The 20,333-nt window shown below is 37.8% G+C and overlaps 1 protein-coding gene across 1 annotated transcript in view; it reads right to left on the minus strand.

Annotated features, from left to right (window-relative positions):
• Positions 1–20,333, minus strand: part of SCAI (suppressor of cancer cell invasion) — a 137,768-nt gene that overhangs the window by 33,703 nt on the left and 83,732 nt on the right. Inside the window, exons 7-14 of the mRNA XM_049710706.1 lie at positions 12,451–12,547; positions 11,297–11,395; positions 10,989–11,141; positions 9,204–9,305; positions 8,558–8,659; positions 7,737–7,815; positions 5,755–5,854; positions 3,872–3,953 (exon numbers count right to left, since the gene is read on the minus strand). Of these exons, the coding sequence (XP_049566663.1) occupies positions 3,872–3,953; positions 5,755–5,854; positions 7,737–7,815; positions 8,558–8,659; positions 9,204–9,305; positions 10,989–11,141; positions 11,297–11,395; positions 12,451–12,547 (814 nt within the window). The remainder of the gene's footprint in view (positions 1–3,871; positions 3,954–5,754; positions 5,855–7,736; positions 7,816–8,557; positions 8,660–9,203; positions 9,306–10,988; positions 11,142–11,296; positions 11,396–12,450; positions 12,548–20,333) is intronic.

Consider the following 20,333-nt stretch of genomic DNA (forward strand, 5'->3'; position numbering starts at 1 on the left):
TTACATGATCATTGACATTCTCAAAGGGAAGAGAAGATATTTCAACCAGGATAAAAACCAATTATATATGTGTATGTATATATGTTTTACATACACACAGATACATCTATATCTTTGTGAAAGAAACATCTAGAGAACAAATGAAAAGCTCAATAAAAGGGTTAGAAGACAAAGGCAAGGGAATTTCCTACAGAGCAAAAAGACTGGAAGATGGAAAATAAAGGGCAAAAAAATCAGAGGACTAGACCAGAAGGTCCAATATATGAATTACAAAAATTCTCCAAAGAAAGAACAGAGAAAATGGAAGTGAGGAAGCCACTGAAACAACTCAAGAAAATGAGCAGAGTTTCCAGATTGAAAGGACTCACTAAGTACATGCCAAGTACCATTGTTAAAAGTAAACCCAGGGGCTTCCCTGGTGGCGCAGTGGTTGAGAGTCCTCCTGCCGATGCAGGGGACACAGGTTCGTGTCCCGGTCTGGGAAGATCCTACATGCTGCGGAGCGGCTGGGCCCATAAGCCATGGCTGCTGGGCCTGCGCGTCCGGAGCCTGTGATCTGCAACGGGAGAGGCCACAACAGTGAGAGGCCCACGTACCGAAAAAAAAAAAAAAGTAAACCCAGACCTGGGCACTCTGTTAAGAAGCTGAAAAACACTGGAGACAAAGAGAAGATCCTATATATTTCCAGGGACTGAAAACAAGTCACATGAAAGAACTCAGAATTAGAATGCTTTGTACTTCTTAAGAAATACTGGAAGCTAGAAAGCAATGGAACAATGCCTTCCAAATTTCGAAGGGAAATAATTTCTAATCAATACCAAAACTACCATTTAAGTGTGATGGTAAATCAAAAACATTTGTAGAAGTGCAAGACTTCAAATATTTTACCTCATATTCACCCTTTCTCAGAAAGCTCCATTTTGCTGGAGATGCTACAGTAAAATGAGAGAATAAACCAAAATGAGAGAGTAAATGAGAGTGTCCAAGAAGAAGACATAGGATTCAGGAAACAGGGATTCCAATATAGAAGAGAGATGAAGAATTCCCAGAATAATAATGAAAAGAGATTCAGGGAGGAGAGCTGTGCAGTACATGTCGAGGGCACCAGTCCAGAGGCTTTGCAAGAGAATTCATCCCAAAGATAAAATTAAGAGAATGATGCATCTGAACAACCTGAAAGAAGATTAAGCAATTGGTGAGGAGCTTGGGGTTGAATCTGTGATAAGTTCAGAAAAAGAACCAGGAGCAAGATAACATTATTTGCTCCAGGAAAAGTAGAAAGTTGCATAGAAAAGAAAAAGTTTACTATGTGGCTTAGATGTTAAAAGCATTGTATAGTCATAATAATATAAGCACTAAATATTCAGTGAATCAAAATTATGGTATGTCTATTGTGTGGATAAAAGTTATAAAAGGTATGAATATGAAATGGGGATAGGAAGGGGAAAGAGAGTTAAATTTTTCTTCCATAATGGGATATCAATACATGCTGCTTAAAACATGTATTTTAAGAAATACAAGAAATAAAGATATTTCTTTAAGAATCAAGGAATATCAATACCAGCATGTGATTTAGAAAAATAATGGTTAAATACCAAAATAATTAACTTAAAAAGATGTAAATGGTAGCCTCTGGGAAGAGGCAAACAGGGGTAGGGCATGAGAGCGGGAGACTGCTGTTGTTAGTAACTCCTGGCGGAACTTGGCTGAGTAGATCTCACCCTGACCACACAAGGGAATTATGCTGATACCTGAGACCCACCCCAGGCCAAGCAAATTAGAATCACAGGAGTTGGGACCCAGGTACAAGTGGTTTTGAAGAGGGCTCTGAATGTTTCTGATGCACAGAAAGAGAACTACAGCTTTCAACTATATGGATGAGTTACTTTCATAAAAATTAAAAAGTAATACTGAAATGAAGAAATAACATGAAGTGTTTGTATTTACATGAAGAAACATTTAGAAAACACATATATGTTCATAAAACATTCATATGGATGAAATGGATATAACAAAGTATGTACTGAAGAAATAATACATGTCACCCAGTTCTTTTTCATTAGAAACTTGCAAAATGATAGTTTAAGAATTTTTACGTGCTTTGTGGGAAAAGTAAATGTCAGACACTTTCATATGTTAACACAGAGAACTGCACACCTGATTCAGAGGCATCAACTAATTTTTTAAAAGACCAAATTAGTCTACATCATGCTCTCATTTGCCTACTGCACATGGGCTCCCCATTTCATTTCTAAACATCAGAATGTTCTTGACAATTTAATTTTTTAGAGGAGTGACACTGCATGTGCCATCAACACCAAACACACACAGAAATCTATTATTCCACTGTTATCCTGGGTGTTGGGATATTGAAATTTAGAATTAAATCATGAGACATAATTCCAATTATGCACAATGGTGTTTTTTCAAAATCATCATCCAATACGCAGTCTACATCCAACCGACACTCTGGAAATAGCAGGTACATAACATGAATGATATTCTTGAGATTATAAAAGATGGTATCAAATAATGTCCAATTAAATTGAGAGAAATTAATAGATTGTGAAAATACTTTCAACACATGCTAGATCATAGTAAGCAATACACTTGCTTACTGTGCATCAACACATTCTGTTACATTGTTAAACTGTAGCAAATGTTTCCTTTTCATTGACAAAGGCACAGAATGCTTTTTTTGAATTCTGTGAAGACAAAATGCCTGGACTCTTCTGATTTTATATGTTTAAATGGGGTAGCCAATAAACCTTTTCCTTTAGCAGCCTCCCACCCTCTCAAAAAGATTAAAAATGACAACAGCACGCTCACAATTTAAGAGTGTACATAGCTAGTTTTCCTAAAAATCAAAAGTTGTAACGTTAAACTTGACAAAATGGGTAGCAAGAAACATGCTGAACAATGTAGGGTGGGATGGATGCTCTTGGAATTCCGACTTTAAAAAGTGAAATTAAGCATGAAAATTAGATGGAAAAATATGCTTGGGGTCAGCTTTTTTGGCTACCAAACATTTCTATTGCTCTCCTGAAATAAACCTATTAACGTTTGCTTCCCCATCTAATTATATGAACACCCACAACAGAAATAATTTTAATTGGCAGATCTGTGTTTCCAGCATATTTCTGAGTATACTGTCCACTAATGAAATATTCCAACCACATACAAAGGGCTCCAAAAATTCTGTTTTCATTTTCCTCTAAATTACTATCGTTTGAATTCTAACATCCAACTTTAAAGTGTCTCACTGCTGCCATTCTTTATACAATCATTGAAAACCACTGCTTCTATAGCAAAATATAAAAGAAAGGATTTTCACATTAAGTCCCTGTTACTTATTTCAGAATTCAGGGTCATCTTTTTTTACTTACTGTCGCAAATTAAAAAAAACAATAAGTGCATCTAAAACAATTTGTGTTGATATTCAATGAATATAACTCTATAACATGGGATAGAAATTCCACTTAAACTATAGTAGCTCAGTGTATAGAGGGGAAAAAGTTTGAAAACTAGAAAATAAAATGTTCCCATATACTTCAACCTCTATAAAAGAAAACTATTCTGGGTTATATAACAAAAATAAACCTCCCACCAGTGATCTTGGAAATCTTGAATTTTTTTTCCCGCAGGAGGATTTATTATTTTCCACTGAGTGTCCATTCATGCGTTTTCTTCTTGTTTCTATTCATAGCACCAGATCCTGACTAGCATGCACAACCTCAAAAGAAAAGAAAGACTAAATACAAACTGTGTAAAATTAAATAAAATAAAGCAAAATAAAAAGGCACATGTTCAGACTGGTTACCTCAGGGTGGTGCCATAGTGTCTAATGTGGAATAGCGCTCATGGAACTCACCTTATACGCAACACTATTGGATGAATCCACAATGATGAACAGGGGCTTCCTTGTGAAAGGATAGAGATCTCCAGGATGAAGGCTGGGAAAACAACAACAAGAGTAACAGTGAATGACTATATAACTTTATCAGCCAAGTCTCAGAAATCTTATTCATCAGTTTGGTCTGCTCACATCTCCTTTTTGTCACAGCACTGGGAGAAAAACAAAGATTAATTAAGCAAAAGACCAAAAAAGTCTGTATTTACTGGGGTAGACAAGTTAACAGTTTTATTTGGAAAAAAAAAATTCGAACATAATTATTATTCAAGAATATTCAAGCTGAAGAGAAGTCTATATATTTAATATATATATTAATATATTTAAAGATGGATTAATAAATACACATGAAAATCTCAGAAGTCAGAATTTAGGGACTTACTTAGTATTTAAAAGTTCCTCCTAAGAACATGTTCTGAAAACAAGATGTAATAACACAACCAGATTTCTATTTCAATGAATCTTTCAAAATCTATATCCATTTTAAAGATTTTTATTATTTTAAGCTATATCTTAATATTGCAGACAATAAGCAGGGGCTCCCCTTCTATTATCTACATTTCCTCTGGACATGTGCATCAGAATCAGCTGGGGTGCTTGTTAAAGATACAGATTCACTGTGGCCCACAGAAGGCTAAAGTCCAGTAACATGCATTTGAGAGCCACTGCTTAAGGTCACAATTTTGGTGTGCATGCTCTTTCCCATGGTTGGTGGACAATGTGGGTAGTTTATAAATATTAATGTAAATATACAAAATGATGTTGTCAATGAGCAATATCATCAAACCCCAATATATTTCAAATACAAGTTTTTCTGATATAAATCATTTACAACTATGGTCAACTATAGCACCAACACATGGCTTGGGGGACCATTAGCTATTACACGTGTAATTTGAAACATTTCCCTCTGCCCTCCCTTCCCCACTCTTTAATATGAAGAGTTATATTTTTATGTAAAGTGCTATTAAAAATGCAGTTTCAAGCCAAGTCCTGTTTCCTCTATAATGAGACTGCTCTCTCTCAGCTAGGGAAATTTTAGAGCCTATAATGGCCCAACCAGTGAATGCACTGAGCAAACTTTCATGGATGAAGTCTCCTTGAAATCATACAGCTAACTTCATTTTTGCTATATCACACCAACATAACCTTATATTAAAAAGCTTATATTGGAAAAAAAAAAAAGCTTATATTGGGCTTCCCTGATGGCACAGGGTTAAGAATCCGCCTGCCAATGCAGGGGACATGGGTTCAAGCCCTGGTCCGGGAAGATCCCACATGCCGCAGAGCAACTAAGCCCGTGCACCACAACTACTGAGCCTGCGAGCCACAACTACTGAGCCTGCGTGCCACAACTACTGAAGCCCGCGTGCCACAACTACTGAAGCCCGTGCACCTACAGTCTGTGCTCCGCAACAAGAGAAGCCACTGCAATGAGAAGCCCACGCACCGCAACAAAGAGTAGCCCCGCTCGCCGCAACTAGAGAAAAGCCCGCGTACAGCAACAAAGACCCAACACAGCCAAAAATAAAATTAATTAATTTTAAAAAGGTTTATTTTGATATTAACATGCATCATGTCCTGCCTTATTATTTATGTATATATTTATTGTCTCCTCCAACTTGAATGAACAGATCTCCAGTGATTGAATAGTTCCTGACATATAATACATACTCAATAAAAAATTGTAAAATAAATATTAACCAACAATTCTAATTGCCTAAGGTAGGCAGAGCCTGAGATATTGCTGGAATCCAAATAAGTGTTATGAATAGCAGTCTAAGGGAACATTCCATTTTACTTAATATTTTATAAGAGAGAACTATAATTTTTATAATACATACCAGTGCATTTCCTTGTGGGATTGATTTCGTTTGTGGATGGCATCTCCATTTATAATATCCCGGTTACTATTAGTAAGTACCCCTCCAAAATCATAAGGACCTATAAAAAGAAAGGGAAGAATCCTAGACTTCAATTGGAGAGTAGCATTGATCTGATGTTCAAACACAAAGGTGTTGGGTGAATCTTTCATTGATACAAATGGAAGATAATTACAAAACATTTTTATTAATTGAAAATTTAACATTTTAGTTTAACTTAGCATTTAAATGATTTCAGCATGTTGCCTGTTCCAATATTTTAAAAGATCATCTGACCATCTTCATCAGTTCTTCAGATTATAATGAGAAACAAAACAAGAATCTACTGCATCCCATTATTCTGGGTAAAAAAGAGATGGAGATCTGGGATGTTCAAAATGATCTTCTCATTTCAAGCAAAACTAAAATCTCAAGGTCAACAAACTTATTTAAGTAAGAAAGTTGCAGAATGGAGTCCTAATAATTTCTTAAATATAATTTTAAGAGGGCCACTAATTGTAAAATGTAGGGAAATTTTTGAATGGAACTTGAAAATTCTCACTGACAAAAACTTCATTTTTAAGAAAAGAATTACCAAATACCAGTGTAGGAAAAAATCCACTATCATTATTATTACATCAACCACTGTAATTCCGGTTTGGGAATTAGCCTTTTCCCACTGGTCCTATCAGTTAGTTAAATAAACTCTTGTGTAAATGGAACAGCAACCGTGGGATGTTAGGAATAATCTCTCTCAAAGGACCATTCAGTTAGTAACTACTGTACTTTGAAAAAAGTAAAACAAGAGATCAATACATTAGGCGGGGCCCAGAAAATCTGATTCAATAGTGTATAAGATATGGAGATAATTATTTATAAATAAAAGTACTAACTTTATCACCAAAAAATTAAAGTATTTATGATTTTGCATCACTTTTTTTTTTTTTTGCGGTATGCAGGCCTCTCACTGTTGTGGCCTCTCCCGCTGCGGAGAACAGGCTCCGGACGCACAGGCTCAGCAGCCATGGCTCACAGGCCCAGCTGCTCCGCGGCATGTGGGATCTTCCTGGACCGGGGCACGAACCCGTGTCCCCTGCATCGGCAGGCAGACTCTCAACCACTGCACCGCCAGGGAAGCCCTGATTTTGCATCACTTTTAATAGTGTTATATTTTATCCCTTAAAAAAAATCACTGCAATGAAGAGAGATTTATTTTGTTTTGTTTTCATTTTAACACTTTAAGAGGATCTGTAGGTCATGCAAGGAAGATGGCAGGGACATGCATTGTATAAAGGAATGCAAATTTCAACAAACAAATGAGAAGGAAAATGTTAAGGATGTTAAGAACAATTTTTTTTTTGTCCAGGTAAAGATTTAATTGCCTTGTTTACATCCAAGCTACTCATCTAGTTCAACCAATTTCATATATTCTGGACTCACATGTTCTGGACAGCTTCAAGTTTTTATTCTAAAATAGCATCCCAATATTCTACAGATTGAATCCATAAAACCAAAGAAAGGACACAAAATAAAATTATGTCAAGGACTTGAACTTTCACAGTTACAAAAGTGCACTGATTTCTACAAGACTTTCAGCCACAGTGAAGCCGCTGACCAGATTCCCTAACACACTAAAGGCTCAGAAAAATTCAACGATGTGAAGTAGATAATTAGGCTTGGTTATTCCATGCACATATATGTGTTTGCTTTTAGCAAATCTGTTAGAGAGGCATGCATGTAGTATGTGAATTTGCTGATTTTTTTTAACTTTACTGTATAATATTTCAGCAAATAAAACAGACTGGGGTATCTACAAGATTGCCGATTCAGCAAATAGACCAGGTTTCAAATTTGGGAGCCTCTCTAGAAAGCCTGAGATTGTCTGTGGGCTATGGGCCATCGCCTTGTAGAAAATAAAGAGAATTCAAGCCCTGCTCACGACAGGGAGCATTCCTTTATTGTACCTTCACTATCAGAACGACCTGTGGGGAAAACGCCAGTGGCTGACAGGTAAATCAGAAGCACACTATTGGCAGGCAGCTCCTGAAATTAAAGAAAATCACATATACAAAACGACAAACAGGAAACAACAGTTTTATTGAAAGTTCATGACATTTTACAGTTGTAGGGAAAACAAGAACCTAATTTAACATATTATGGTCTCCTCCAAGAGAAAAGTCACTCTTGCTAGTTCTAACTTATAACTGTCTACACAGCAAAGATTCATTATTAACCTATAACCATTGCCAAAAGTTTTGAAGACAATCTCTGCTTCAAAACCCCATCATTTAAAGAACGTTCTCTGGAAAACTTAAGATGGAGAAGTAAAGATCCTGACTATAGGTCTAAAAGACAAACTTCCATCCGTGCCTTTCTCTATATAAACTGAGAGGAATTCCCTACTCATGGTTCTTTCAGACGACCAAAATGTTTCCCAGAGCCACCATTCAGGTGGCTATTCTATTTATAGAACATGCCTATAAAATCTGCTCCTGTTTTTCAGTTCTGCATTGACTATTATGCCTAAAGCAGTTTAGCAAGAAAAACCCGGAGAAAGGAGAATGATAATTAATCAATATTCCCATTAATTAATGGTAGGGAACATTCAAAACATAATAAGCAATTTCCATTCCAAAAATAGCTATGATTAGGATATTCTAAGGCAGTTTTCATTTTCATATTTTTCCTAAATTCTTGACTCAAATATTCAAAGAGAAGAGTGACTCTCAGATTCCATTTAAGGCACACTTTCCCCATATACTAAAAAGTACTGGATGATAGATACCTTAAAAGATGCTGCTAAGAATGTGTATAGTTGGCTGAATGTTGGTTTGTAGAGCAGGTACTTGTGGGGGTTTTCTCGCCTGGTAGGCTTGTCAGCTGATTCCTATATTTACACACAGAAAACAATGCACATACAGTCGGTCCTCTGCATCCATGGATTCACCCAACCACGGATCAAAAATATTTAGAAAAAAAATTCTAGAAAGTTCCAAAAAGCAAAACTTGAATTTGCTGTGCACCAGCAACTATTTACATAACATTTACAACTATTTACATATAATTTACACTCTATTAGATGTTATAACTAATCTAGAAATGATTCAAAGCATACGAGAGAATGTGCATAGGTTGTATGTAAACACTATGCCACTTTAAATAAGGGACTTGAGCATCTGCACGGGGGTCCTGGAACCAATCCCCCATGGATACAGACGGATGACTATACAAACTGTACTTGACATATGAATTATCAATGCCTATTTTTACTATCCTTTTCATTAAATATCTTTTTTTAATTAGCATTATGCTTATCTATTTCTCCTGCGTCTCATCAGGAGAATTCTTTATTCACACTCATGGCTTTCGCTGAATAATAGCATTCCAGGAGGAGCGGAAGCAGCAAATTGCAGATGTAGGGAGAAGGTCACCTGCATTCCTGGTTTATTCATCTGGGAAGCTAAATTCATTGGCTCCCTTTCCAGGGCTTGTAACATCCGGAACATGTCAACAGTTAGTTCACTGAACTTAACCTGCAAGGAAAACAAACCTGATCATTAATGCAGTATGCAGACCTTGAAGTGTTTAATCATATTGTTACTCTTGACTTTCATGTGTACCTGATGACACTGGATATTTTATTCCAAAAAATTTCAAAAGACAGAAAGTTAAAAAAATTGTACAGTGACACCCTTATGCTCAATAGCTAGATCCTATAACATTAACATTTTTCTATATTTGCTTCATCACGTCTCGCTCCATCTATCAATACTTCTATCAATCCATCAATTTCCATAGGTATTTTTAAAAACAAAAAGTCACATAAACACAGAGACCTATATTAGATCCCATAAAACATGTTAAAACCAGTCAGGCTGAAATATGACTATGGCCCATTTTAAAATCACTTCATTATATTTTGGCACTACATAATGTTTAAGGTTGAATCCTGAGAATTGCCTGGAGGTCCAGTGGTTAGGACTTGGAGCTCTGACTGCCGGGGCCCTGGGTTCAATCCTGGGTTGGGGAACTAAGACCCCACAAGCTGCGTGGCACAGCAAAAAAAAAGAAAAAGAGAAAAGACTGTATCCTTTTCTATTTTGTTTTGTTTTTAACAACTTATTTTTTATTTATTTTTGGCTGCGTCGGGTCTCAGTTGTGGCATGCAGGCTCTTCACTGCAGTGTGCCGGTTTCTCTCTAGCTGTTACATGCAGGTTTTCTCTTCTCTAGTTGTGGCGCGCGGGATCTGGGGCGCGTGGGCTCTATAGTTTCCGGAACCCAGGCTCTCTCGTTGAGGCACGCGAGCTCAGTCGTTTTGGCGCGCGGGGCTTAGTGGCATGTGGGATCTTAGTTCCCTGACTAGGGATTGAACCCGAGTCCTCTGCATTGTAAGGTGGATTCTTTACCACTGGACCACCAGGGAAGTCCCCTCCTTTTCTATTTTGAATAATACTTCTACAGAACTTCATGTAGGCAAGGTTTTAATTTAAATTAAAATGTTTTAATTTAGAAATTTGCAAATTAAAGCTTTAAAATCCAAAATTGGAGAATTATAAGAAAAAGTTAACAACAAAAATGACAGATGTAAGGGAAGGATCCAAAATTAAAACTTGTATAAGTAATACATATAGAAAAGTGTATCCACTGGTGACTTTTCCAATATCCCATAATTTTCAGTAAATTACAGTTGTAGTACCTTAAATCCTCATTGTCATGGGACTATTCTGTCATGAAAAAATATCTGAAATTTGCTTTTGACAAATGTACTTAAAAATAACTCCTCCCCCATTTTTGCCTGATTGTAAAGGCAATATACAGATGTAGAAAGTTGTAAGGAAGAAAATAAAAATCACTTAAAATTTTGCTAAATTTTTTAGAGATAAATCTTTTATGATATTGGTATATTTCTTCCTTGTCTTTTTCTTGTGCATATATGTATTATACGTAGACATTTTAACATATACAATAAAATAATTCTGTTTACATAGGTCCATATTATTTTCACTTGCCATATCATAAGTATCTTCTTCTGTGATTAAAAATTCTTTCTAAACCATTTAAATGTCTATGGTACAGTCCATATATAGACACAGCATAATTTAACTATTTCCTAGCAAATGGATGTTAGGATATTTACAATGAAATAATTCTGTAACAATCAAAAGTACTATTTTTCAAAGTGAATTTTAAGCATAATTCCTTCACAGTTCTTTACCTGGTTATTACAATTACCAATAATGAGTGCATCAGCCAGAGACAACTGTCCCACAATCATGCCCTGTTCCAGCAATGGGGCTCCTGTTTCAGCAAGGCGATTAGACGTGATAACAATGGTATTATCATCATTTAATACCATCACAGGGTCTGCCTGGAGAAAAAGCAGTAAGTGGGTGATGGCCAAGACAAAATGTCAATATACGAAGTTATTCCTTCTTTTTGACCTATACACATAGTAAAAAAGTATACCACATATGTATGCATTTACATACATAATTATGACAACCTTTCTTGTCAAGAACTGACCTCAATGAAAGCTGCTACTTCTTGAAGCACCAGGTTCCATTCCACTTGATCTTCAGTATTAAAGCGGTGAGTATAATCTTCAATTTCATCCGAGAGTTCCTGATTTTACAATATCACAAAGAGAAATGGTTATAGAAAAAAAATCATAAAAATACATTGTATATTGTACCATACTCCTGACAGAAACTGATACAGTTAAGAAATTTGATTATTATCAATATACGGTCCCAGTTATAACCAAAACAGAGTGAAAATTACATGGGCTTGTTTCAAAATCAAAAACTCCAAAATGATAACACATCAATAAGATCTTCATAGAAATCCACAGTGACCCATACCTACTCAGTGCTACATCAGCAATGACTTTATTAACAGGAAACTCTTAAAGGTAAACCCCCCCAAATTTTAACATTAAAAAAATATATATATAAATTCTTTGTATTTATATCATACTATTTCTTTTGGAAATAATCTTATTAGTAACTGGGGATGGAGGAAGAAGGCTTGTCAAAACTAGCATGTTATACTGAATCACTTTGCTGTACACCTGAAAATAACACAATACTGTAAATTAACTATAATTCAATAAAAAAAAAAAGCAAAAACTAGCATGTTATACTCGAGCGCCAAAAAATCAAGAAGTATGCCATTGAAACCACTAACTGAATACAGAGTGTAACCAGAATGTAGCATGCAATAATTACAGATATTAAGTGAATCTAGAATGCAGTTAACTCTTAATTACCTGAGGTAATGAAGGATAGAGTGATGCAGACATACTAAAGGGAGGAAAAATCGAAACTCATTCACACCTTTGTAAAACATTTTTCTTGACCTAACTTTTCAATTATTTTCTTAAACCAAATATTTTAACTTTTGTTTGCATTTGCCAACCATTCATTGATGGGTGATGAAATGTAAAATAAACTGAGGGGACAAAAGTAAGAAATTAAGACAATTATCTCTGGTGTATTTGAAATATGAAGAGTTGGAAAAATTTTTTATCATTACCCTTGTCATAAGTTACCATACTCTCAAAGTTGTAATGATTTAGATATATCAAAATTATTTTAACCTTAAATCTATTTTTAAAAAACAAAATTATCCATAGACAATGAGAGATTAGGATTTTAATTATTTTAAAGTACATTTACCTTCACCAGATCCTTTACAACATCCATTTTGTTGAGAAGAAGACAAACTACTATAAATCTTGCATAGTATCGTAGCTTCTTAACTACCAACTCAGGTCTATGGTAGAAAAATGGAAAATCACTCATGACATTTAAAAAAATATGCTTTTTGATTTTTCTAACTTTCTGATAGCTTTTTAAACTCTTTTGATACTATTTTGCACAGTTATAAACATTGCTTCATATAACCTATAGTCTTTTAACACATTTCTTACTCAATGGTTCATTACATTGTTCATTCATATATTAAATTCATTCAAGAAGTATCTATTGAAACTTAGATGCATCAGGCACTATGCTAAGTACTAGATTAGAATGATTTAAAAAAAAAAAACTATAGACACAGTCCCTTCCCTCACAGATCTTATAGACAGAAAAGTACTTAAAATGTAGAGGAGACGGATAAATAGTTAAAATACTGGAATAAATATTACAATGATGTAATATTACAAAATATTACAATGATTACAATTTGAGCCCACAGGACAGGATCTTGGGTGAGAGAAGGCATCTTAGCGAGAGTAATGTTTAAGTTAAGACTATACGGAAGACGTTACAGTAGAAACTAACACAACACTGTAAAACAACTACACCCCAATAAAAAAAATTAAGGGCTTCCCTGGTGGCGCAGTGGTTGAGAGTCTGCCTGCCGATGCAGGGGACATGGGTTTGTGCCCCAGTCCGGGAAGCTCCCACGTGCCGCAGAGCGTCTGGGCCCGTGAGCCATGGCCGCGGAGCCTGTGCTCCGCAACGGGAGAGGCCACAACAGTGAGAGGCCCGCATACCGGGAAAAAAAAAAAAAGAGAAGTCACTGCAATGAGAAGCCCATGCACCACAATTAAGAGTAGCCCCTGCTCGCCACAACTAGAGAAAGGCTGTGCGCAGCAACCAAGACCGCAGACAAAAATAAATAAATAAATTTTTTTAATTAAAAAAAGATGAGAAGACAACAGTCAGGAAAATATGAGGCAAAAAGACTTCTAGGAAGATCAGTCTTTGTTTTGAAATCTTATTTTTCTAACGTTAATACAATCAAGCCAGTTTTCTTATGCTTACTATTTGTATGCCGTATCTTTTCCTATCCCTCTACTTTCAAGTACCTGTGTCTTTTCATGGTAACGCATCTTTTGTAGACAGTATATAGTTAGGCCTTGCTTTTTTATCCACTTTGACAATCTCTGCCCTGTATACTCAGGAACTCAGACCATTTACATTTAGCCTTATTGTTGCCTTGGCTGAGTTTGCAACTCTCACCCTGCTATTTGTTTTCTACTTGCCCCTTCTGTGTTTGTGGTCCTCTACTGCTCCCTCCTTGCTTTCCTTTCAGCTAATCAAATATATTTTAGTATTCTATTTTATATCCTCTATCAGTTTCGTATTTATACTGCTTCATTACTGTTCTTTTCGTGATTGCTAGGAATAGCAACACACGTCCTTAACTTATTAAAGGCTATTTACAATCTATATTACACCTCTTCACACCTGACCCTTAATATTTATCCCTTATCTGGAATTCCCTGGCGGTCCAGTGGTTAGGACTCTGAGCTCTCACTGCTGAGGGCCTGGGTTCGATCCCTGGTCAGGGAACTAATATCCCTCAAGCCTCACAGTGTAGCCAAAAATACATATATATATTTATCCCTTATCAATTCAAACCGGACATTTCCAATTTCTACTTCCTGTTTTCCACATCCTGCATTGCAAATAAAAAACCTTACAACGATATATTTTTTGTATATGTTTCGCATTTTCCGTAATAAAAATTTTTTAAATTCCTCTTTGACCCATGAATTATTTAGAAATGTGTCTACTGATTACATAATGATTTTTTTAAACTATGTCTCGCTCTTAATTTTTAATGGAATTGAACCACCGTTAGACAATGTATACTTGAAAAATTATTGAAACATTTTTTTGTGGCAAATATAAGTCAACTTCCCAAAAGTTTCATATAAGCTTGAAAATTATGTGCATTCGCTTATTGTCGTATGCACTTTCATGCACATTAGAACAAGTTTTCAATTATGTTACTCAAATCTTATAGTTGCTTATCTTCTTGACACATAATTAAATGTTATATTAAAAATCTCCATGTACAATACATGTGACCATTTATCAATTCTCCCTGAAAATATGCCACTTTTTGCTTTATTATTATGTTACATTACTGGGCATATACAAGTTTAGAAATTTTTTATTTTCCTGAGTTGTTCCTTTTATCATTATGAAGTAAAGCTCCATTCTTAATAATATTTTCTGCCTTAAATATAAATAATGTATACATAAATAGAGCAGCATTTCTTCCCCTTAGTATCTGTCTCATTTGTCTTTTGCTATGTACCTTATATCTTTGGAGGGCCTCTTGTAGATAGTATATTACTGAATTTTTCTTAAAAAGGCATACTGATAATCTCTGACTTTTCCCTAGGAAGTTTAGATCACTTTCATTGACTATGATTACCAATGTACTTGGACTTGTTTCTACTTTATTATTTCGTGCTATAATGATACTTTTTTTCATATATATTCCTTTCGTACTTTTTACTGTAATGATCATAATTCACTTTCCTCCCCCTTCTACCTGTTTTGAATTTACACCTTCTCCTTATGTTCCTTAAAAATATTTTTCTTGGGCTTCCCTGGTGGCGCAGTGGTTGAGAGTCCGCCTGCTGATGCAGGGGACACGGGTTCATGCCCCGATCCGGGAAGATCCCACATGCCGCGGAGCGGCTGGGCCCGTGAGCCATGGCTGCCGAGCCTGCGCGTCCGGAGCCTGTGCTCCGCAACGGGAGAGGCCACAACAGTGAGAGGCCCGCGTACCGCAAAAACAAAAACAAACAAACAAACAAAAAAAAATATTTTTCTTAATATTTTAATAAACAAACTTTACTTACTCTAAGCTTCCTCTGAACAATAAATGGAGCTTACTAGTATGGTTGAATTCTTTATTTTCTCCCTTCTTTCATGTTGTTTTCCAGGATTTGGCACCATTTTATCTTAATAACCTCAGTTAGCCATTATTAAGATGATTACTGTCTTATAAAGTCCATGCTTCCTTAGGAAGCAAGGGGATAATTTTTTCTCATGAATCCTTGTATATCATCCCTTCCTTTTAGTTTCAATTTTCCTCTTCCTGAAGAAATCCTTAGAAGTTCCTTTATGTCACCAAAACCAACCATGCTCCTGCCAGGCTGTCATAGCACTGGTCAGAGGGTTAATGACCTGGGGATTTCCCTCACGTTCTTGACAGCTAAGCTTTCCATTTAAAGGGATGGTTGATCCTTTTTTTAAAATAAATTTATTTATTTTAAAATTTTTATTTATTTTTATTTAATTTATTTATTGTTTCTGGCTGTGTTGGGTCTTCACTGCTACGCACAGGCTTTTGTCTGGTTGCAGCGAGCGGGGGCTACTCTTCGTTGCGGTATGCGGGCTTTTCATTGTGGTGGCTTCTCTTGTTGCGGAGCATGGGCTCTAGGCACGCGGGCTTCAGTAGTTGTGGCTCGCGGGCTCTAGAGAGCAGGCTCAGTAGTTGTGGCGCATGGGCTTAGCTGCTCCGCAGCATGCAGGATCTTCCTGGACCAGGGATGGAACCCGTGTCCGCTGCACCGGCAGGCGGATTCTCAACCACTGCACCATGAGGGAAGCCCCAAATTTATTTATTTTATTTATTTATTTTTGGCTGCATTGGGTTTACGTTGCTGCGTATGGGCTTTCTCTACTTGCGGCGAGCAGGGGCCACTCTTTGCTGAGATGCACAGGCTTCTCATTGCAGTGGCTACTCTTTGTTGCAGAGCAAGGGCTCTAGGCGCACAGGCTTCAGTAGTTGTAGCACACAGGCTTAGCTGCTCTGTGGCATGTGGGATCTTCCCAGACCACGGATTAAACCCATGTCCCCTGCACTGGCAGCCGGATTCTTAACCGCTGCACCACCAGGGAAGTCCTGCAATGGTTGCTCCTTTTTAGCCAGTACTTCTAGGTGTTTTGGACGCGCAGGCTCAGCGGCCATGGCTCACGGGCCCAGCTGCTCCGCAGCATGTGGGATCTTCCCGGACTGGGGCATGAACCCGTGTCCCCTGCATCGGCAGGTGGACTCTCAACCACTGCGCCACCAGGGAAGCCCCCTTCTAGGTGTTTTGAAGACACTATTTTAGATTATCTAGGCTGACACACTGTCAGAAGTGGAATTCAAAACGGAAGGAAAATTTGTAGGAGGTTGATGTCAATTCATACTTAAAATATTAATAAGACAATTCCATTAATTTTTTGAGAAAAAAACAGGTTCTATGAAACTATATGATAAATTATACAATCATGTAACACAGACTACATGAACATATACTAACCAGGGATTGGCAAACTTTCTATAAATGGCCAGACATTAAATATTTTAGGTATTGCAGGCCAAATATGGTGTCTATAGCATATTTAACTTTTTTTTCACAACCTTTAAAAACGTAAAAAGGATTCTAAGCTACCAGACAGTACAAAACCAGGCCATAGTTAGCATATGAAGTGAGGAGGCATTCGACTTTGGAAACCATTGTGTTGAACTGCTATCCACTCATACACATGAGAGGCTATCCTATCAAGCCTGAAAACCTGAATAATGACCCACAGCCTTCTGCCTGCTGCAGAAGAAGTCATCCTGTGAAGCTCACGACTGGGAGGCGTCAAAGTCTTCAAGTTTAGATTCACATTTTCCACTATTAAAAACTTCAGGGCTTCCCTGGTGGCACAGTGGTTAAGAACTAACCTGCGAGCTCTATTTACAATAGCCAGGACTTGGAAGCAACCTAAGTGTCCATCAACAGATGAATGGATAAAGAAGATGTGGCACATATATACAATGGAATATTACTCAGCCATAAAAAGAAACAAAATTGAGTTATTTGTAGTGAGGTGGATGGACGTAGAGTCTGTCATACAGAGTGAAGTAAGTCAGAAAGAGAAAAACATATACGGTATGCTAACACATATATATGGAATCTAAAAACAAAAAATGGTTCTGAAGAACCTAGGTGTAGGACAGGAATAAAGACGCAGATGTAGAGAATGGACTTGAGGACACGGGGAGGGGGAAGGGTAAGCTGGGACGAAGTGAGAGAGTGGCATGGACACATATACACTACCAAATGTAAAACAGATAACTAGTGGGAAGCAGCCATATAGCACAGGGAGATCAGCTCGGTGCTTTGTGACCACCTAGACGGGTGGGATAGGGAGGGTGGGAGGGACACACAACAGGGAGGAGATATGGGGATATATGTATATGTATAGCTGATTCAGTTTGTTATAGAGCAGAAACTAACACACAAACAAACAAAAAGAATCCGCCTGCCAATGCAGGGGACATGGGTTTGAGCCCTGGTCCGGGAAGATCCCACATGCCATGGAGCAACTAAGCCTGTGCATCACAACTACTTGAGCCTGTAGTCTAGAACCCACAAGCCACAACTACTGGAGCCCGCGTGCCTAGAGCCCATGCTCCACAACAGGAGAAGCCACCGCAATGAGAAGCCTGCGCACCGCAACGAACAGTAGCCCTGCTCACTGCAACTAGAGAAAGCCTGTGCACAGCAACAAAACCCAATGCAGCCAAAAATAAAATAAGTAAATTAAGAAAATAAAAAATAAAAACTTCAGGGCTTCCCTGGTGGCGCAGTGGTTGAGAGTCCGCCTGCCAATGCAGGGGACACGGGTTCATGCCCCGGTCTGGGAAGATCCCACATGCTGTGGAGCGGCTAGGCCCATAAGCCATGGCCGCTGAGCCTGTGCGTCCGGAGCCTGTGCTCCGCAACGGGAGAGGCCACAAGAGTGAGAGGTCCGCGTACCGCAAAAAAAAGTAAAAACTTCAGTACTGTCACCACTAGAGGTGACATGATTTTCTTTGGCAAAGTTCTTCTGGCACTCCATAATTGCCGCCTCGTCTAACCTGTTAGGACCACTACTTGTAAGATGCCGACTCTTGACACACCTGCCTGAGAAACTGTTTTTCTGGGTGGCTAACTGAAATATCTCCCCCCAGCCTCTGTGTGCTTGGAAACTTCACCTTCTCAGGATCTAACTGACCAGATTCAGCCTTAGTCATTTACAACCATCAGGGTTTGCAGCTTCTAGGACAAGTGATTATGTGCTATTGTCTTCTCCGCCAAACACGATGGGCCATGGAATTAGGACATGCTGAGAGTTGTGTATGTTTGGTGATAGGCAGTCACCTTGGTAATTGTTGGAACATACCATTCCTCCTGGCTTTGACACAGTCCTTAGGTACTGAGACAATGCAGAGAGAACTTGGCCTTTGGAGGAGAGATTTTTGCTTTTTAAAGCTACTGTGAAATTGTGGAATACTTTCTTACTCAGGTTTAATCTACCAGCTGTTGATTTTAGCAGCTGCTGCCAACTGCTACCTTGACTGGCCCCCTTGCCCTCGATGAACTGAGAAACAAACAACTTACCAACTGAACAAAATCTTTCCTAAGGTACAGGGAACAAGGTCAAGATTTCACAGACTAGACTGTCCTTTGATGCTATGTTAGTGGCCTAAGGCAAGAGATTTTGTCATCCTGGTTCCAAATAATCCCACCTCTGTTCGTCTACCCTGCTCTAGGAGGCAGCACAGGAAAACAATTCATATGTGGTGTTTGCTATTAGTGTAGAAAATGATTTTAGTAAGTCAGACTGTTGGGTTTTAAGCCAAGGGACCTAAGGCCAATTTCCCTTTTGGCAAATTAGAAAATGCGGAAAAGTGAATTATATAAGGTATTTTACTATTGCTTAAAATAGTTCTTTGCTTATATGTATTTTTCATACTCATAAAGTGTTACATAGCCCTTTTGCATTTTTTTAGGGATATAATTTATCTCACCAAGAATTCAGACAAATTGTACAACATGAATGCAAAAAAAGGGGAAGTTGGAGGAAATACATCTATAGTGAAAGTATCTGAAGCAAACCATAAGAAAATCTGCAAGGATAGTAATTGATGGAACTTCCTGATAGAAGGAGGAAGTAAGGCCAAAAAGTCTTGGGGGAAAAATGTAGACTTCAGCATCCACACACCTCACTTGTTTCAAGCAAACTCCTTTAGACAAGTGTGAACAAGATTTGCAAGGGAATGAAGGGGATTTACAAGAGTGGGGCTTTCCCCAAAATGTTGCTGTTTAGCTGGAAAGCTTACGGTAGCCAACCACAAAGTGTTCTCTAGAAAAATAGGTAATAACTATGTTTTCTTCTATTTCTAAGAGAATATAATCTTTCCACTTATATAACAACTGTGAGTTCTGTTGCTGAGAGTAGAAAGAACTTTCAGATATTCCAACAATTCCTGGAATGCTAGCAATAAAGATTCTCCAGCAGATCCCTGATTATTTCAATAATTACTTTCTCATCTGGAATCTACCTGTACTCCAAATATGTCTGGGACACCCATGAAAAGGTAATCATCTAAAAGGAAAAGAGAGGGATTTCCCTGGTGGTCCAGTGGTAAAGAAACCATCTGCCAATGCAGGGGACACGGGTTCAATCCCTCGTCCGGGGAACTAAGATCCCGCATGCCGTGGGGCAACTAAGCCCGTGCCACAACTACTGAGCTTATGCGTCTCAACAAGAGAGCCCGCACACTGCGAACTACAGAGCCCATGTGCTCTGGAGCCCGCGCACCACAGTTACAGTGCCCACACGCCCTGGAACCCACATGCCACAACTAGAGAGAAGCCCACGTGCCACAAGAAGAGCCCGCGCACCACAATGAAAGATCCCGCTTGCCTCAATGAAGATCTCGCGTGCTGAAACTAAGACCTGACACAGCCAAAAAGATAAAGAAAATAAAGAAATAAAAATAA

This window comes from Orcinus orca, chromosome 6 (genome assembly GCF_937001465.1).
Source record: "Orcinus orca chromosome 6, mOrcOrc1.1, whole genome shotgun sequence".
NCBI classification, from domain to species: Eukaryota; Metazoa; Chordata; class Mammalia; order Artiodactyla; family Delphinidae; genus Orcinus; species Orcinus orca.